The sequence below is a fragment of the Tasmannia lanceolata genome, unplaced genomic scaffold, assembly GCF_043159265.1.
Source record: "Tasmannia lanceolata isolate RefF3 unplaced genomic scaffold, GAP_Taslan_0.1 ptg000023l, whole genome shotgun sequence".
Classification (NCBI taxonomy): Eukaryota; Viridiplantae; Streptophyta; class Magnoliopsida; order Canellales; family Winteraceae; genus Tasmannia; species Tasmannia lanceolata.
In genome coordinates, this window is record NW_027518700.1 from 1933781 (window position 1) to 1954972 (window position 21192).

General features: G+C 37.8%; 1 protein-coding gene and 1 non-coding gene across 4 annotated transcripts; one reads left to right on the forward strand and one right to left on the reverse strand.

The window, feature by feature from the left end:
• The first annotated feature begins 3241 nt into the window (after positions 1 to 3241).
• Positions 3242 to 11829, forward strand: LOC143856374 (tropomyosin). 3 transcript variants are annotated; one of them, XM_077366569.1, is made up of 14 exons: positions 3242 to 3257; positions 3805 to 3861; positions 3966 to 4052; positions 5481 to 5614; positions 6320 to 6378; positions 6469 to 6523; positions 6611 to 6643; positions 6943 to 6970; positions 7271 to 7320; positions 7399 to 7512; positions 8329 to 8376; positions 9414 to 9533; positions 9788 to 9854; positions 11636 to 11829. In XM_077366569.1, the coding sequence occupies exons 2-13, from the start codon at positions 3813 to 3815 to the stop codon at positions 9848 to 9850; spliced, it is 840 nt and encodes a 279-aa protein (XP_077222684.1). In that variant the 5' UTR covers positions 3242 to 3257; positions 3805 to 3812; the 3' UTR covers positions 9851 to 9854; positions 11636 to 11829. The 3 variants fall into 3 exon arrangements, with proteins under 3 accessions (XP_077222684.1, XP_077222683.1, XP_077222685.1); XM_077366568.1 differs by lacking the exon at positions 11636 to 11829 and having other exon boundaries at positions 9788 to 10053; XM_077366570.1 differs by lacking the exon at positions 11636 to 11829 and having other exon boundaries at positions 9800 to 10053.
• A 480-nt stretch (positions 11830 to 12309) lies between these two features.
• TRNAF-GAA (transfer RNA phenylalanine (anticodon GAA)) lies at positions 12310 to 12382 on the reverse strand. Its single transcript has one exon. It is a non-coding gene; the product is annotated as a tRNA-Phe (tRNA).
• Positions 12383 to 21192: the final 8810 nt, after the last annotated feature.

Here is a 21192-nt window from a genome sequence, read left to right on the forward strand (position 1 = left end):
TACACGCTCAGTTACAACATCTGCGGAGATCTGCAAACTTCTCGGCTGATGTTTTGGCGAATGAGGGGGTGAATATACCTACCACTTGCTTTACCTACCGTCAGGGTGCTCCAACCGATCTGGATAATGTATTTACCATGTGAAACCTGTGGCTGTTGACACTGTAGTTCGTCTTATCATTCGGGACCTCTTGTCCCCTTTTTTGTAATGTTGGGCAATGCAAAAATAAATCTGCTACTTTTCAAAAAAAGAAAGAAAAAATCTGAAAGTATGAACCCGTACGGGGTTAGCATGTTTGCGGGTGTTGTGGGTTTGCTCCCCATAGATGCGAGTTCGAGTTCCCCGGACTTACCCGATGCACCTGTTTAAGGGTGTTTGTGTGTATCCGTAGTGATAAGTCCTGCCCTAAATGTTGTGGGGATACCAAGTCATAAAAAAAATCTGAAAGTGTGAGGTGCATTCGCAAACATAGCTTGAAATTGAAATATCTGTCCATGGTATGGGCACCAGGGATTTAGGCTATGTTTGACAACCTTGAGAGGATGGGAGTGAGAGAACATGAAAAGCTCCTAAAAATCAGGAAACTAAAAAATAATTTTATGGCTTATGTTTGGCAACCATGAATTTTTTTTTCAAGGAATATTAGTTTGCCAAATGGGAGAGGGAAAGGATGGGAGGGAGAAAATTGGGAGGGCAGTAGTGCAAAGTGCCTTAAAAACTAGGAAAAAATAAAACTCAATTTTGAGTATAGTTTTTCTTTTCCCTGCGTCCCCCAAAAATCAGCCTTTCATTTTTTTGCCAAGCGTTTTTCTTTAACACCCCCCCTCACGTGTGACCCCTGATTGGCCTACACGTGGCACAAATAGCCCTTCTTTTGGGTTGGCCGTTACATGTGGATTTTTAATATCAAGGAGTTTTGAACTCAGGACCTTTGTTTTGAAACCATGTGAAACAGCCAATTACTCCAGGAGCTTAAGCTTTTGGAGATGGATTATTTAATCTTTTATACTTTAACAATTCAAGTATAATTGTGAATCATTTTTTAATAATGTCAAAGCCGAATCATGGTGAAAATTCATAGGTCTAACAATATCACTCCTATTTATTCATTGATCATGAATGAAAAGGAAAGGAAAATACATATATCACTAATTGAGTACATACAAACATATACTTCCATAGGAAATTCAATTCAATTCAATCTCTATGCCTGTTAAGTTCTCCGGCAGCCTCGAAAATGCTGTGTGCAGTGAGCGCTCGCGGAGGAGGAGGTCGAGGGTGTTGGAGGCAATCAATCAGTCGTCGGACAAAGTCGAAGGCCGGCCGAAACCTCATTAAAATGAAACCAATTTGTCCGATCACTCCTCCGGTACATGCCATTATAGCTAGAGGCTCCATGCTTTGTAATGTAATCAAATCTTTAGAAGAGATTAGAGAGAAATTTAGTTGAGTTGGGAGAGATAGAGAGGTTTGATAAGTATTTATAGTGAACTGTTAAAAGGTTTTAAACTGTTGGGATAAAGGAGGTTTTAGGCTGGATAGCGTTTAAGCCTCTAAAGAGGTAACATCTTAGAAGAGCGTTGGTTTTATGTAACAGCTTTCGGTTTTAGGGTGTGTATAGTTAAAAATAGGGGGGCACGTTAGTTACTATGCCAGTTTTTACTACTAGCTTTTCGGTTTTGTTTTGTTTGGTTGTTGGGGCCCCAAGGTTAAGTAATTCAGTAACTAAATCTCTTGATTGTCTTATCTAGAGCTTCTAAATGGACGGCTCAAATAAAATTGCTTATGGATTTGGGTTAAAAAAATCTATTGGTTAGATAAGTAGGATCATCGGACATATTAATAAGGGTGTGATTCAGCCCATCTTACTAGTGGTCCTCCTAAATGTAGCAATGTAAGGCCCTTAAACACTGTCAAGCCTATAAGCCATTCTCAGAATTGCCCTGATTCTTCTACTCCTGGGCGTTTAGAAACATGGATTTATAAGGGAAATAATATCCCCCCACAATGGTTTGTGTGAGAATGGTTCACTGCTTGAAGATAAAATCACCCTCTTTAACGTTTTTCTTTGCCTTTAAAACTTATCGAATAACGTTAAGAGGGGGATATCATTTCCCTTTTATAAAACCTGGATTTTACTAGGGCTGCAACTCGAGCCGGATTTCACCCGATCCGAAAATAGCCTGGGTTGGGTTCAGGTTTCATGGGTTTCGGGTCGAGCCGGGTTGAGCATTCAAAAGCCCGCATGAATCTCGGGTCGAGCTGGGTTTGAAGGGGCCCGACCCGACCCGAGTTACATAAGTTATAGTATGTACATTTTTTTCTATTGTTAGTTAAAAGTTAAAAGTGAAAACCTAGGCATCCACTCTTATTGTATGTGAGTGTAATTTTTGCTTCTATGAGTTGAGTTGATTCAAGTGTTTGATTCAGCATTGTTTGATTGTAATTACAACATTGTTTGATTACAGCATTGTTTGATTCAAGTGTAATGTGAGTGTAATTACATCATTGTTTGATTCAAGTGTAATGTGAGTGTAATTTCTGCTTCTATGAGTTGAGTTGCCTTGCCAAATAAGAATTTTCCTTAAAAAATTGTGTCAACATGAAAAAACCCGACCCGACCCGGCCCAACCCGAGATTTATCATGGGTAGGGCCGGGTTTGGGAATCGTGGGTTTTCCGAAAAAAAACCCAACCCGACCTGACCCGAGATATTTCTCGGGTAGGGTTGGGTTATCCAAAACCCGACCCGCCCGACCCGAGTTGCAGCCCTAGATTTTACATACCCCAGTTTGAGAGGGCCTCAATTTGGATGTTGGACTAGATTCATTTAATTTAATTTTTGGTAATTTTTTCAAGTAATGTTTTTTAAGCAATTTTATAAGGGCTAATCATGTTGGCGCTTCCATGTTTTGATAATTACACCAACTCATTTGGTCTTTTAATATTTAAATAGACGTCAAAGGTCATTACAGTTATCAAAATGATCTCATTAAAGAAGAAAAGACAAGCTGAGTTTGGGCAATTATTAAAACAAGTTAGTGCCAATATAAGTATCTATGTACCATAGCAAATTGGTGAAATGAAATCACTCGGCTGATGTGCTATACGAACTTTTGATAGGCAAAAGGTACGTATGTTATTTCACTAATGTTGAAGGGTATTTTAGTCAAGATAAAATTACAATGAAGCCTATAAATACAGGGGCTTCTTGAGAAATTTTCTTTTTTCTTCCCCTTTCCGTTTCCAGAATTCCAGGTTTACATTTCTATTCTTCAAATTCCTGCAAATTTCACATACACCGATGAATTTATAGATAATAATTGAATTTTCCACCTCTTATTTTCATCAAATTCCTATTATTTTCTTCTTTTTAGTTTTAGTAAAATCGATCGATCTAAATTTTATCTATTGTTTTCTTCAAATTCCTGAAAAATTCAGATACATAGATGAATTTATAGACAATGAGTTGAATTTTCCCTCTCTTATTTTCTTCAAATTCTTGCAAATTTCAGATACATCGATGAATTTATAGATAGTGAGTTGAATTTTTAATCTCTTATTTTCTTCAAATTCTTGCAAATTTTAGATACATCGATGAATTTATAGATAATGAGTTGAATTTTTAATCTCTTAGTTTTTTTTTTCAATTTCTTGCAAGTTTCAGATGCATCGATGAATTTATAGATAAATATGTTGAATTTTTCATCTCTTATTTTCTTCAAATTCTTGCAAATTTCAGATAGATCGATGAATTTATTGATAATGTGTTGAATCTCTTCCGTTTTTTTTTTTCTTAAATCAGGACAAAAAATGGAGGAATATTTGCAGAACATGAAGAATTTACGTTCTCAGATGAATGGTGAAGCTTATATTCTCAAATTACTTCAACTTTCCGTAAAAAATAATTCCGTGTCTTTGCGATCTTTGAAAGGAATCTCTTGTTTTGTGTTTCTCGTGCTGTAGATTTTGAAGATCAAGCCACAAACATCTCCGTCGAAGAACAGAAACAGAAAACGGCAATTCAAACCATGGAAAATGACCTCCAATCAGGTTCTCTCTCTCTCTCTCTCTCTCTCTCTCTAAAAGGCGCGGGAATTTGATCCAGCTAACGTGCGCGGATAGCGCATGGGGTAAAACAAAAGCTGGAAGATCGTCACCGTTAGATCAGAACTACTTTGCACTGGTGCGGTGAACTCCTGTGTACGTTAGCAACTCGTCTAACATGCGCCCACTTATGATTTTTTAATGACACTAAAATGTCCTCTCCTCGTTAATGGCTGTCCAGCGACTGTTTTTTCCGGGAATGTGAGGGAAAAGGGGCGGGAATTTGCGTACAGCTAACGTGGGCGGATAGCGTATGGGGTAAGATAAAAACCGGAAGATCCGAACCGTTAGATCAGAACTGTGTGCACCGATGTGGTGAATAGTCCTGGTGCATGGTAGCAAAACACCTAACATGCGCCTACTTTGATTTTTAATGACTAAAATGTCCTCGCCTCCACTAGATGGTTGTCATGGTAAATATTGGCGTCTGTTAATTTTTTCCTTGAAAATAAAAGCTGGAAGATATGAACCGTTAGATCAGAGCTGTCTGCACCATATAAGAACTCCTTGAGAGGGTTGTCATGGTATATTTTATCTGTTGTAAGCCCTTTTAGTCCCATATTTTTCAAAAAGTACTATAGGGACCACACTATAGGATGATCCAAACCGTCTTGTGCCCCAAAAATCATTTCCATAGGATGATCCTAACCCTCTGATCTACATAGGTTTTGTTGGAATAACTTCTTTATGAAGGGGAATGTGTTAAAAAGTCTACTAATAAAAAAGATTTTAAGTGTGACTATGGATATTTCATAGACTGAATATGGGAGGAGAGATAGAGGAGAGGAATTTTAGGTGACAGAGTGGTTGTGAGAAGTCCCACACAATTACCAATAAAAAATTCTGACAAAAAATCCTGGAGAGTGAATATGTGATAGGAGAGATTCTAGGAATTTTTAGACTGAGAGTGGACATATCATTAGTGAGGGAGGGATGTGTGTTGGAGAGTGGAGGAAGTTTAGGTTTGGAAGTGAGGTCCCACTCAATAAACCATTCAATTTTTTTTTTCTTTTTCGACAAACCTGGGAAATACGATAGAAAAAAATGACAAATTGACACCTGTCAAACAAAGAGTTCAGTGCAGAGATCTTGATCCTTTCATCTTAGTATAATCTTACTATCTCTTCTCCATGATAGGGCGTACTAGATGAGGTTATGGATCATGCTAATTTCATGTGGGCGGGCTTAATTTAGGCTTCTTATAGTATCACTTTCAAAATTAAAATAGATGACTAGGGGTAAGTCACTTTAAAATTTGATGGCATTTTGGCGATTGTCACAAGATACATGTTAGAAGAGGAATTCATAAGCACCCAGCACTCCATGCTTTTGTTAGAGTTTCTCTCTATAAATTTCTGATGGTTTCCTTTGCAGTGAAATCCGAAAGCAGGCGTCTGAGAGAGGAGACGGATCGGATGCTGACAGCAAAAGCTCAGACACTCTCTCAAATAGTAGAAAAGAAGAAGAAAATCCTCAGTCTAGAAACTGAATCGTCGACCCTTTCGCGGGTTCTGCTTATGCTCCCTTTCTTATGCATGGATTTAACAACAATCTTTGTTGCTTTTAATAATTTCTTACCATAAAAATAAAATATAGCATCGGATTTAAATAGAGGCTTCCTATGATTTAACACAAAGTTACATACATGCATACAAATCTGCATGTGCGTGCATGCATATAACTATGCCCCATTTTCACAGCTGGATCCCATTGTAAGTCCATCAATGTGCTCTTGGATATGCTTGGCCATCTTTATTTCCAGCACTTCTGTTGCTTACTGGACCGAAAATTATTTGGTCCCTTGTCTATTATTGGTGGAATAGTGGGACTCATCACTCTCACACATGAACTGATAGAGACCGCCAATGTTCTATGTGCATCCCCAAGTGAAATATATCTCACTTATTAAGTACTTGATCCACTGCTTGATAAAGATCTCCAAGTCAAAACAACCCAATCAAGACTTCGGCGAAGGCCTTAAGAGCTTGATTTTATGTGACTCAAGAAGGCTTTAGTTGTAATAAAAAAGCTCTATGGATTATCTACAAACTCGACAGAGTACTTGACAATCTTGATTGAGAACTCAACATCAATTCATTTCATTATTTTGTTAGATATCCTAAACTGGCAATTTCTTCGCATGCCAAATATGATTTTAAAGCATGGTGATACTTCTATTCTTAATTTTGTTTTATGATTCTCTTAATGTGCAGACTTTGGAGCTTCTTCAACAAGAAAAAGTCTCTTTCTCTGCCAATCTCAAAGATAAAAGGTAATTATAGGGAATGAACCTTAAGAGTGTTTCATGAGTTTTGATTCTTTAGCAAGACCATGTTGGCTGCTGTTGCATATACTGGAACAGGACTTATTATGCCAAAGTCAAGGAGGACATAAATGCCAAATTACAAGAACAGCAGGTTAAATTCCTACTCATATGCACATAGCATGTAGGTTCACTTTCACAAGGTAAATGATTGAATTTTGGCTTTTACTGAATTGTGCAGGACTGGCTCAGCGCACAGAAGATCAACAGGAAGGTGAGAAAGCTCACATCAGTATAATTACCATCCTAGGGTCATGCTTATGTGTGATCCTATTGCAATAGAAATCACCGATTTCACGGTCATTGAGCACTGTGGAAATGTAATAAAGAATCTAACCAACAGATTCATGAAAATTTCATTTGTTCGATTTCCTCACTAAGTAATGAAGTCTGTATAAAGTTAAGGTGATTTACATCAAGTTTTTTGTAATATACTTCAAAATTCGCAATTTTGTTATGTAGCTCATGAAATTCGTTATGATCTCACTGATTAAAGAATGCAAATTCATGCAGGTTGAGGAAAAAACATATGGCCAAACTGGTATGACCTGTAACAGTTTAATTGTATATTGAATTCAGTGTTCCAGCTATCCTCATCGGGACTAACTGTCATGATTACAATGATCATGTGTTCTTTCCAGTTATTAGACTATATGCAGCAATAAGTTATAAAATAAAAGGGAGGAAGAATTTCATGTATCCCTTTCTCACATAGTTTGATACACATATTAATGTTAAAATACAAAGCATGTTAATAAATTTAACCTGCGGTAAATTCCTCCCTACGTTGGTCAACTTGAGAAGCACAGGTGTATTAAAGTATTTAAACTTTTTTGTGCAGGGAAGCAAAGCTGCGAGATACACTCCATCAAAGGGGATTTTGGCAGTCAGGTATGAAGTTTTTGGCAGAATTTATTGGATTTTTTTACTTGTCTCATTATTTTTAATGTAGTGGTAAAAATATAACAGGGAGTTGAAACAAATGAGAAGTACAAGGATCTAATGACCCGATTGGAGCCAGCAAAAGCTAAGCTTGAAGATATAACAACAAAAACCTCCAAACTTGCAACGGAGAACAGCGAGGTTTGCTTTTTATCAAATCAACATAGCATTTACTTCAACTCAACTCAACTCGACAAAGCCTTTGTCCCAAACTAGTTGGGGTCGGCTGAATGAATCCTTTAGAAAAAAAATTCATAAATAGCATTTACTTCAACATACTGAATATTATGTCGTATTTTAAATTAGATCTAATAGAAGGAAAACGAAAAATCAAATTTTAAGTCTGAAAATTAAAACTTCTTTCCTTTATTTAGATTTACTTATTTTATTAGCAATATTCTTTAGATATTTATAGAGGCATAATCACTGATGATGGCCATGTCCCTCATGAAAGGCTATATTAAAGGAATGATAATGGCACTATTCACTTTGTTCAACGTTTTTTTGACTGGGTATATTGATATCTTGAGTATCGAAACAGCAGTGAAAAGCTAATTATAGAAGTGTAAAACAAAATGATTGGTGCCATTATTAGTGCGGATATCAGTCTCCTAAAAGAAAATGACATCCTAAAGAACCCAAAAGGACTGCAAGCTATTAGACACCTCATACTCTACTGTAGGCTCGATAATTTCATAGTTAGTAATTGTAGGGGAACCAAAGAATATACACGGTATAGAAATTCAAATCATAATAATTACATAGAGTAAGCTATTGGACACCTTCTAATACAAAATCTTTGATCTACCTCAGAGATATATCCTTATAAGACCTTTGCAAGAAGGAACAAATCTCTGATCCTAGATCAAAATTCGAATTAATGTTTGTGGGCTTTAAGGCCAAGTAAGTTTTCCATTTCATGCAAAATTGACAATTGAATTTCTCATGTTCTACCAGAAAAAGGAGATTATCGAGCAATTTAAGCTTAGACTCCATAATTTTCCTGTAAGTAACGATCCCAAGTTTAGACTCCATATGAGAAAACGGTTTCTACACACAAGTGTAAATAAGTTATCTACACACTAGCTTAAAATACAGCGGGGGCCCACATTGTTTGGGTGATCCAAAGCATTCATTTGATGGGCCCTCACATAGATAGGGTGTGCCCAAAAAATCAGCTTCATAGGATCATCCTAACCATTCGAACCGTGGAGGCAAAAAATGGACAGATTTGTGAAGATTTATACACGTCCATTTTACCTCCACAAAGCATAGGGTTGGGATGATCCTATGGAGCTGATTTTTTGTGGACACTCTATTTATGTGAGGGCCAACCAAATGAATGGTTTGGATCACCCAAACAATATGCCCTCCACTGTATTTTAAGCTAGTGTGTACATATCTTATCTACACTTGTTTGTAGAAACCATTCTCTCTCTCTCTCTCTCTCTCTCTCTCTATATATATATATATATATATATATATATATATATATATATATAGAGAGAGAGAGAGAGAGAGAGAGAGAATTTATATGACGGGTGGCCGTGAAAACACGTGAAGTCTAAAAGAGTAGGTACGGCCCACTTTTTTTTTATGATCCAAACCGTTCATCTGTTTGGGCACAACGTAAATAGGGTGTGTCCCAAAAATCATTTCCATAGGATGATCTAACCCTCCGATCTGAACTGATCTTAAAATGGAGATTTCCAAAAATCATTTATGGAATCTTCTACAGATCGGAGGATTAGGATCACCCTATGGAAATGATTTTTGGGGCACAATCTATTTACGTTGTGCCCAAATAGATGAACGGTTTGGATCATTGAAAAAAGTGGGCCGTACCTACTTTTTTCAGACTTCACGTGTTTTCACGGCCACCCATCATATAAATTCTCTCTCTCTCTCTCTCTCTCTCTCTCTCTATATATATATATATATATATATATATATATATATATATATATATATATATATATATAAGTTTATTAGTCTTTTTATTTATTCATGGTTTCCTTTATGTCATGGATGTGTCACAATAGCCAGAGCTAAAGGCTATGGACATAGAGGCTTTGGAAGAGGAACACAAAGCTCTTTTGTCTGACAAAGCTGGAGAAATGGAGTACTTGCTGTCTCTGCTGGAAAGGATTGAACAAATCAAGGTAAGGAAATCTCACATTTCAAATTAGAAGGCTTTACTAGGAAAGGAAAAGAATTCTCATAGAGCTTCAATAACTGCAATTGATCTGAAAATCCTCGTTTGATATCATTGTAGAAAAATCGTAAGCAAACAATCATCCGATTAATCAATCATTTTAAATAGGGGGACTAATATCCGCACTACCATATTTTGATAATGGTACTACTCACTTTGTTTTACACTTTTCTAATTGAATGTTGATAGCATCTTTTGCAGGGCATTTCACAGGTAATTAACTGTCGTTGTGGGAAGAAGTACACGGTGCAGCTTAGCAGTTAGTTAGGTGAGTTGAATTGGGCTTTCTGTTACTGTATGAAAGTAAAAATTTTACTAAAACGAGTGAAAACTAAAGTAGAGGGGAATATCTTCAAACCCATTTGAACAGAAAGGTAAGTTTTTTTTTTCTAACTGTGAGAGGTTCCACGGTCTAGTAAGTTGAAATCTTGCCTTTGAAACCGGGTAATTTTTTCTCTAAATCAAAACCTCCCTGATATCTTCACTACCATATTTTGATAATGACACTACTCACTCTGTTTAACCTTTTTTATTTGCTTTTAACGGCTGTTACAATAGTCGGATCATAAAGAAAATGTAAAACATTTAGGGCTACCATCATCACGATATGATAGTGCAGATGCACGAATTTTTAAAAAAATAAGTACACGTGTCCACATTCAAACAATGGCCCAGCACATAGGAAGCAAAAGGAAAGATGTAGGGAATTTAACCGGGTAGAATTCACCCCTAAAAGCTAGCCGTTAGAGGGAGGGTGCCCATTCCCTTATAACCCATTCCAATCCATTTCGCTTATCCGATGTGGGACTATTTTGTGTTTGCAAGCAACGTGGACAATCTCACCCCTCCACGAGGTGGCAACGTGGGAACCACGAGATAACTACACCGGAGTATGTTCCCAACACATTATCCAAGGCAATTTTGTATTTGGTGAAGGGGCAATTCTGTAATTCCAAAAAAAATACTAAAGGGGTCTCTTGAAAGGGAAATGATATCAGCAAAACCATGTTTTAATAATTGCACTAACCCATCTTGTCTTTTATTATTATGAATCCAGGAGCTCAGTAGAGTATGTTCCCTATATATAAATATGGTGAACGGTCCATAATCCATATTCCATGAACAAAAGGATATTTCCAAGATGTCAAGAATCTTCCGTTTCACGTCATGTCTCTCTAATTTGCCATTTGGATACATGGATTTTATAATCCAGGATTTTACAAGCTAAAACCTAGATTTTACAAAAGAAGAGGAGTGCTACTATCAAAATAGGGAGTGTGGATATCGTTTTTAGAGTATACTACAAAAAAGGCCTCAAGATTCTGTTATTCGGGTGCATCGTATTATGAAAATCTTATGGCTACACTAACGTGCATGGTGCTGGATGCATGCATCTCAAGGGCCCACCATGCACCGTGATCATATTTCTATTACTTAGTAAATTCTGACACTGTTATTTCATAATTCAATCAAAATATTAGAAAAAACCTCAAGACATGACTGCACTCCTACATGCCAAGTTGTGATCGAGTTTCCTCAAATATAAAAGTAGAGACAGAGGAATTGATATTTCCACTCCATATTTAACCACCTCAGCATTTACCATCCATTGGATCCCTAATATGGCAACCCCTTGCATTGGCTTTATCTTTCGGCATAATGTGCTTTTGATTTATGGAAAATGATATGGTAGCCATGGTTTTAAATTTCGACCGAAATCTGAAATTTCCGATTCCGGTCAACCCCAGAACATGGTCAATCCGGAAACCGAAATCAGGGATACCCAAAACGTTACAGGATTTCGATCGAAATTCTGATCGAATTTTATTTTATTTTTTTCTGAAATTTTGTCCGAAATTTAAGTAAAATCAACTAAAAATCTCGTTTTTTTTTTCTAATTATTTAATATTATACCGAAAATTCGCCGAAATTTGATATGAAATAAAATAGATTTTTTTTAAAGCAGCATAGAATTCGATTACAATGTTCGGCGCAAGACCTAAGGGGCTAAATTACAATGAGCTTCAAAGAACTGTTCTTATGAACCAGGTCCGACAAGTAGCAGGTCGAAATACCATGGCACGAGATGGCTCGTCGGATGCTTTAACATGCAAAGCGGAGGTCGAGCCGTGAATCTGTAAATGCCCTGGGCTGAAAATCTTTTAAAGCAAATTGTGAGACAATCAAGTATAGAATGATCAAATTGTAACGAACTGTTATTATCAATATAAATTGAGCAAATGATGCGAGGTATTGTGTGAAATGGACAAATATTAATACTCAGAGATTATGCAATGTTTAATGAAATAAATAGATTAAGGGCTTCCCCGTTTGAAGAGATGACAGCCAAACTACGCCCTGTGTCCGACCTAGGAGAAGAAGGGAATCAGATGGAGGTTTTGTGGGGATGTATGAAGACTTTGAAGGCGAAGTCCAAGCCGCTGCCCGGTGTAAATGGCGAAGAAAAAAATGCATAGGCAATGGTGTTGGTGCCGTGATTATCCACAACAATTCGTACACCATATAAAGACTCTATGTACAAGGAAATGATATCCACACACTGTTTTAGCAACCTTCGATAGTTAACTGGAAAGGTGCAAAATTAATAGAGAACAAGAAATACAGGAATGGTCTAAGCCTGAGATTAATCAAAGTCTTTATAATGGCACTCTTTCTGTTATTTACTTGGATTGGATTTTAAAGAAAAGAGTAGTAACTTGTAATGCGGTGAGCGTGGATCGAACACGCGACCTTCAGATCTTCAGTCTGACGCTCTCCCAACTGAGCTATCCCCGCTTATTTGTTGTTTCGTAACAATCATAAACAATTAACCGACACATCATCTTTCAGCGTAATTTAAATTTTAGAGAGAAGCTGATTAGTATTATTAGGCGTATCCTAGCCATCCATTTGCACCCTACTGATCTAATCTAGGTGTTTAGATCATCCGTTGTGTGCAGAAACTTTTAAGTCATGCCATCTCCAGTGGTGCTAAGTGGGACCCATCTTTGGAAATCTTGGATTTTAGTCAGCCCAATTAGTGTTACTAGGTTAGTTTCATCTCTCTCTCTCTCTCTCTCACACACATAATAATGGTAAAAACCAAAGAGAAGCGGTGATTTCATCTTCCAAGAGACTTCCAACTAGTGCAATAAGGCTGTTTTCTTTCTCGCGAATCACCGGAGTAGATTATGTCAAGTGAGCAAGGGAGGTTTTGGGCGTGTTTGACTACCATGAATTGTTTTTTCACGATCTCCGAGTGGAGATGAGGGTGAAGTGGCTAAAAATCAGGAAACCAAATACATGAAACTAGTGTCTCCGTTCAGGGACGGAGCCAGGATTTTGCTCTAGGGGGGGGGGGGCAAAAAATAGTTGTTACACAATAATAAGCAAATCATTATAAAGTAAAAAATAATAATTTAAAATTTGCACACAAATTTTAATTCAAATTAGTTTCAATTTAAAAATCATTTATATTGAATTTAAAAAACATGTATATTTTTTTTTCCTGCTTGCAGACAATTTATTCAATTATATTCGGCAATTTATCATAGTTAAGAAGATTAGATTTGTGAATAAATTTGTGAGACGAATGCTTTTTTATCGTATTTATGAAGATGGTTGAAGAATATTAAGAAAACTTCAACTATTTGTCCATTTAAAGCATATTTATTCTTAATACAATGTTTCTCTAGGACCTAAAAGGCGTGCTTTTAAGGTCATGTTTGGCAACCATAAAAAAAAATTTCCATGAAATACAAGTGGGGGCTGTTCTGAGAGATGGATGCCAGGATAAATTAGAGAGAGTGGGAGTGAGGGGAAGCTGAGAAGAATTTTTTTTTTCTCAATGTTTCTTAATTATTTCTCATGTCTACTATCCTCTTGTCTCTCTAATCTGGTACCCTCTTTTAAGTCTCTTCCCACAAACATTCCATGAAATAATTTTTCATTTTTGTCAAAGATGGCATAAATGATTAGCCGACCCTAACTAGTTTGGGACAAAGGCTTATTTGAGTTAAGTTGTATGGCATAAATGATTCTTCCATGATCATAGATTTAGTTTAGGAAATGCAAATAGAAGTTTGGAAATTTATGGAAAGGGGTACAAAACTAGAAATATCATTTCCCTTGTATCATTTTCACTCCATTTTCTTACTGGGGACAGCCCCCTCTAGTACATTTATGACTCCTCTTTTACACTAAATGGGCTGTCGCAAGTAATAAAATGGGCCGATCTATCATACCCCCTATTTTAAATCGCAAACTTCTCATCTGGGAACCGAAACCAAGTCCTCTTATTAAGCTTATCACACGTCTTGATTTTGGGGAACAACTTTTCGTCCAAAACAGGAAACAAATTAGGCTACCTAAACTCGGATCTATCCAAATCCCTTAAAACAGGAAACAAAAATCTCTACTCAAAATCCTATCAACTAGTGTCAAGATTTTTAGCCACCCCACCCTGATCTCCACTTGTAGACACCGATTTATCATGAAAAACAATTCATGGTAGCCAAACGTGCCTATCAAGAAAGGAAAATGATATGGGAACCGACGGTAAGACCGAGAAGGCAATCAACATTTTCCATATATACCAAAAAATTAACTTTGTGGCAATTTGCCAATTTAACTTAAAATTGAGGGAAGCCTTTGTTGGTCAAAAAGGGATTTGCTTGGGTTCGTGAGTGATTATAAAACCGGTTTCCCTAGCGTTATGTCTGCTTGGGTTCTGCCCTTGTTTCTCATCCTGGTTGTGGTTCCAGCCAACAAGGAAAAATGCATGAGTGGGGCCCACCATTTTACACCTCGTGTTTTGAAATGTTAGGGTCAACCATCTCTATCCAAACCCTTGCATACGGTGGAGCACACCATTTTAGACCCATTAGGGGGCCCATATAGGGGTGCAACTTGGGTCGGGTCTGGTTGAGCTTTTGCTAAAAGTTGAATAGGAATCAATCCAAACCCGCCCTGATTTTAAGGTAAAAGCCCAACCCTAATTCCAAAAAATCAACCCGAGTTGCGCCCCTAGGCCAATCATCTTCACCCAAATCAATGCACTATGTGGCCCTCCATTTTACCTCATGTTTTGATGGTGTTGGTCCTCCGATCTCCACCCAACCCACATACAGGGTGGGGCCCACCATTTTACACCTCATCAAGCCACGGGCCCATTATTTTACAATATGCATGAGATTCATAAAATATTAAAATGGTTTGAACGCGTCAATCAAACATTTCCCCACACGGTTTTGGGTGTGATGTATGGAGCCCTCTAAAGTTGAAATCTACCATGGAAAGTGATTATTCTCGATAACTGTTCAACATCTGTTCAACGTGGGGCATCTTCAAATTCGCCAAACATAAAGAAAATTCGATTCCCCCCTTTCATTTTTTCTTTCCACCTTAAGAAAAGTGTTAGATCTTGACCTTTCCTTGAAAAGTTTCTACATTTTATATATAAATATGGTGAACGGTCCATAATCCATATTCCATATTCCACAAACAAAAGGAAATTTGCAAGATGTTCTTATGTCAAGAATCTTCCCTATCATATCATATCTCTATTATTAGCCATTTGGGTACATGGATTTTATAATCGGGGATTGTAAAATCCTGGAATTTACAAGCTAAAACCTTTTTTTTTTTGGTAGGCAAGCTGGGGTTAGGCGGACCCCTACCATAGGTAATTATAAAAGAACTGAACAATACATAAGGGGGGCCACGAGGGCAGCTACAAGGGAAATAAAGAAAAAATCATACAAGTTCCCAATACCACAATAACCTAGTCAAAAAACAGACTAGCCAAGGCACAAACAGCAGCTGGAGGGCGTTATGAACGAGTGTAAATTGTGCCGGAGAAGTCGGATCTGATGATGTTTATCAGATCAAGAGGGAGTGTAACTATCAAAATAGGGAGTGTGGGTATCATTTTTAATTGGGGTGTAAGAATTGGAGTATACTAAAGAAAAGGCCACAAGATTCTGCTATTCGGGTGCATTATATTATGATAATCTTATGACTACACTAACGTGCATGGTGCTGGATGCATGCATCTCAAGGGCCCACCATGCACTGCCATCATATTATATTACTAACTAAATTCTTTTTTTTTGAAGAAAGCAACAGAATATATATTTATATATATGAATAAGCAGAACCGAGATGATCCTGTCGGAACAATGAGCAAATAAAATAGCAAGACAATGACTCAAGGGGGGAGATAGTCAAAACACTCCAATTCGGCCCGGGAAACACCACTCTTAGCCAGAGAGTCGGCTGCCACATTGGCCGATCTCCGGACATGCTGAAAGACCATGGAGTAGCCCTTTCCTCTATCCTCTATCTCCTCAAAGAAATGCACAAATCTCCAAGGGGGAGAAGCGTCTCCCGAAAGCCAGCGAATAACATATTACTAACTAAATTCTGACAATTATATTTCATAATTCAATCAAAACATTATAAAAAACCTCAAGACATGGCTGCACTCCTACTCATTTACAAAATAAAGTCAGGGTAAAGTTGGAAAGTCGGCCTAATACGTGTTTAATACTTTCAAAGCGCGTTTCAAACTTGTTTAAAACATTTTCACACCTTAAAAGTTTTAAACTGCAAACCAATAAAATGTGTTTTTTCGAAGAAAAAAAATACCGTAACAGGGCTTTGCTAACTATAAGTCAGCCCGACACCTCAACCCGAACCCGACCGACTCGAACACAACCCGACCTGTAATTTTTTCGGGTTGAACCCGACCTGAGTTAAAATCAAAATAACAATAAAAAAAAAGGTACAGGGGTGAGGAGCCTATGGGATCGAGGTCAGGCTCAGCGTTTGTAATCATACAGTAGGGAACTAATCCATCGTTAAAATCAATTGATCTGATAGTTAGGATCATACAATATGGCATGAAGAGGATGTACAATATAGTTTACTATAAGCAACATAACTGGGGCTGCATCTTTCAGATTTCCAGTAATAAATCCAATAGTACTACTTGTGAGTTGTAACTCATTCCAGAAAAGAGTGTCATTATCAAGATAATAAAGAATTTCATTGTCACGCCTCATTTTCTCTATCCAGCTAACAATCTGTCCTAAAATGTAAGATATTGGTATATTGTAGATAAAATACAGAAGAAACCAATGAGAGTACAGAATTATAACAAATGAAATGTAAAGAGAGAAGATCTCTACTTTTAAAACTTCAGTAAGAAAGTGATGTTGATCCTTGATATATTTTACTTAACCAAACACTAAATAGATTTTGGAAAATATAACATGGCTAGTGGCAAAAGTTAATCACAAACAACACAGGGACCAAAAATCTCTGGATAATTGCTTCGTGTAGCCAAGTAAGGTGGTGGAGGTAATTATTGACTAACGTTTGGTTGCCGGATTTTTTTTATTCTTGGGACTTTTGTGGAATTTCCGCAGGAAACCCACGTTTGGTTGGTGGGCCCAAAATAATCTCAGGAACCAAAATAACCCCGCACGAAACCTCAGGAAGGAAAAAAAAATACTCCCAAGAATCAAAATAGTCCAAGGAACCAAAAATAAGCTTGCAGAAGAATTTTTTTTTCTTCCCAACAGTTCAAGCAACCAAACAAAGCCGTTAACATGGGAGTTTTATTTTACCGGATACTTCCAGGGAGTTTTTTTTCCCACCAATCTCCCAGGAAGTTTTTTGTTCCACAAAAATTCCAAGAAAAAAAAAATTCCGGCAACCAAACGGATGATTGAGGTTTGGAGGAGACTTGACACATTATGCGTGTGGAGCTTAGTCCTTTAGCTTATTGATGCTGCAATCCATATTTTGCAAAAAAAAAAAAAGGAGGAAAGAAAAGAAAAGAAAAGGTGGGCCAAAAACTTACTTTTCAAGGTCAGCATATAAAGAAACGCAAAAGAAACGCATCTATTATAATAGATATGAGAGAGATTTTAGGAACCTGAGAGAGAGAGAGAGAGAGAGAGAGAGAGAGAGAGAGAGAGAGAGAGAGAGAGAGAGAGAGAGAGAGAGAGAGAGAGAGAGAGAGAGAGAGAGATTTTAGGAATATATGTGAGGAGACTTTTTAGGGATATAAGTTTTAACGGACCATAAGGAAGGGTACTCTAAACGCTTATTTTGAAAAGGCAAGGCTTGTGAGAGGATGCAACGTTTGAAATTCTCAACCACATGTAGGACAGAAATATCAACATGGCAGGAGGAGGGACTGTCCACATCAGCCGTGAACAGTAAACCCCCTTCCTCTTTATTATATTCTAGTAAGAACCCCGTGCGAGGACGATTTTCAAATATTTTACAAAGCCAAGAAAGAACAATGAATGTGTAACTTTAGTGTAAATGTTGGATTATGTAAGGATCATTCAGACCCCAAAAAAAGAAGTAAAAAAAATCAAGGAATCTAATAAAAAAACCACAAAAACACCATGTATAACGCCTTGTATGTCTTGCGAGCAAGGGCGGAGGCACATATAGTGTGGGGGTGGCCACAGAGCAACCCTGCAATCTTAGTAAGCTACGTGCAAACCCAACAACCACGCCCCCCCTTTCAACCCACGCGCCCCCACGCACCCACACACACACACGACGAACGCAGGCAAAGTGTAAATTAGTCACCCCGGCCCCAAGTGGAAATTCCTGGGTCTGCCCCTGCTTGTGAGACCTTGAAAAGTATGTTTCCGGCACAAACTTTTTTTTTTTTTTTTGGGAGCACTATATTTCACACAAAGAGGGTTCTAACATTCGGACGGTGTCATTTTAATGAGATGATACTTTTTCCTGTAGGCATTAAAACTATACACCACTACTCATAGACCAAGGACCATAGGGATACTTTTCCAAACACCCGTTGTTTCGAATGCAACTGCCTTCAGGCTATGAGGAACCATAAGGTCACTCCAAGTTCTGAACTTCACGGAAAAATTTCTGAAGAAAATGTTTTCTTTAGAAAAATTTCCCCAACATTTTTTGGCTCTGTTTGAACTCCAGAAATTTTATGAAAAGTTAGGAAAGGAAAAATATTTCTAAAAGTTTGTACTTTTTTCACATATAAAAAATGTCTTGAAACCAGTATGGTGTCGCTCTTTGGCTTAAGTCAGTGGTATGCTCTCCATTGACGCGAGTTTAAATCCCCCCGGCCTTACCCGATGCATGTGGTTTACGGGTGATTGCGTGCAACCGTAGGGAATAGTCCCACCCTAAAAATTAGTGTGGGGATACCTTATGTCATAAAAAAAATGACTTGAACCAGCCTTTTCAATTTTTACTTAGAAGGGCCGTCAATTTAATATAATATTCCTTTAAATGAAAATTTAGTTGCAGGGTCAGGATCATCCTATGGAGAAGATTTCTTGGGCACACCTTATCTATGTCAGGGCTTAGCAGAGGAATGGTGTGGATCACCCAAACAATGTGGGCCCCATTGTATTTTTGGGCTTTGATGGGACATAAATACGGCGCTGCTCTCAAATCTCGCCACGTGTTGTCCATGCACCAATAAAGCCTAACCATCATGAAGAAAGGCGTTGGGAAACGGCAAGACCATACGATCACGACACGTGTCACTCTCTCGACGTCCAGACCTCATCATCACAAGTTATGGAAGAAATTATCCGGCAAAGCCACGCGCGCCGACGGAGCAGGAGAACGGCCCAATCTTGTAAAGGAAGGTTTTCTCTCCGTAATGATGAAAAGGTCCGCACGCCACCCTTTAAAAGGGAGGGGAAGGGAAGAAGTTGAGATCCGCATTTTCTTGAAGACTTCCTTTTTTCAGCTACCACAAAACAACCGGAAAAGAAAGAGGCGAGGCAACAACAGAGGAGGCCGGGAACTTGATCCCACTCTCTCTGTTAGTCCCCTCCGACCCATCCACCCACACACCAAGAAAAGAACCTGCGCCCTGGCCTTGGTAAACCTGATCAAACCCTCTTCTCTTCTCGCTGTCCTTTATATTGACTGGTCGAAGAATCTGACTTGGGTATCGAAGTGGTCATCCGGGACCCACCCCGGACCCCCCTGACCCCATTTGTTTTGTGATTGCAGACCCCGCAGAGGCTCTCTACCGACCTCGCGATTGCAGACCCAGATTCAGACGCCATCAGGCTTCACGTTCATGCACCGCCGTCCAACATATAATTTCTCCTTTTAAATTAACTATAATCATATCATTTTCCTGTAAATCCTGGAGACAAAAATCTTCCCAATAAAAAATTTTCAGTCAGAAATGGTTTTCTTGCAATCGAAATAGGGCATTAAGGAAAATTACGACACGTCCCGAGCCACAGCTGCTTTTGGCGGGTCGTATCCCGGATCTCAGGAAAATTACGCCCGAGGCCATATCTGGATGCTGTGGATCTTCTCCCGACAGTATTCATCAGGATCATGCGCATGCAATTCCCGCCTCCTCTTCTTACTGATAACGCCATTAAATGCAATAATAAGTGGATTCAGTAGGGGTGCAATGACCAAATTCTCCTAAAATTGTCTTGAAATAACATGATATACTTACTGTTGTGTAAAGTTATGTTACCACTTCAAGTGAAATGGCACGGCCCATTGCCTCCAATTGCATTGTGATATGAAGGCCCTAAAAGGTTGATTAATCCATTGATAAAGAAGATGTAATTATAACTTATAAGAGAGTAAGACCCAATATGGAACTAAACAAATAGCCTCTTCACACATTAGCAATCTTAGTTCCTTTTTATTATGCTTCTTTTTAACCTTGAAATGGCAAAACTACCCCTCCTCCTATGCCCTTGTGGCATGTAGCGATTTGTTGGGATCCACAATTGGTTAGGTAACCAGTTTCCGTATTAGCACTCTTGATTTAATTGTTTTTAGGGTTGTTTTTAGTGTGAATTGCTTTGGTTTATTGTTTCCTTTTTTTATATATAGACTCTCACCTAACTTCAAAAGGAGTAGACAATTCATGTGGAAGGGTATTTTTGTCTTTGATTATGAAATTAATGAAATAGAAGAGAAAACGTCAAACCCTTGGAGTTTTTTGGATTACAAAAAAATAAAACATTTCTTGTGAATTGTTTTTTTTTTTTTCTTGTTTTCACAATTTAGAAGGAACTGGTATGGGTAGGGGTGAGCATTATTCGGTTATAACTGAATAACCGATGGTTCGGTTCGGTTTCGGTTAGTTTTTTTTTTTTTTTTTTGGAAATACGGTTATTCGGTTCCGGTTTTGGTTATCTAAAAAAAAAAAATTCGGTTAACCAAAATTATGATAAAAACCATTTTTTCCAAAAAAAAAGGGCTATATGTGCACTTCGTAGGATCATCAAAACCGTCCATTTGATTGATCACAACTTAATTAGGTTGTGTTCAAAAAATCATTTCGATCAGATGATCCTAGCCCTCCGATCCAAACCAAGATTTTGCTTTTTTCCCTCTTTTTCTCCCACAATTCGGTTATAACTGAATAACCGATTTAGATCATCAAAACCGTCAATATAATTGATCACAACTTAATTAGGTTGTGTTCAAAAATCATTTCGATCGGATGATCCTAGCCCTCCGATCCAAACCAAGATTTTGCTTTTTTTCCCCTTTTTCTCCCACAATTCGGTTATAACCGAATAACCGATTTTTTTTTTTTT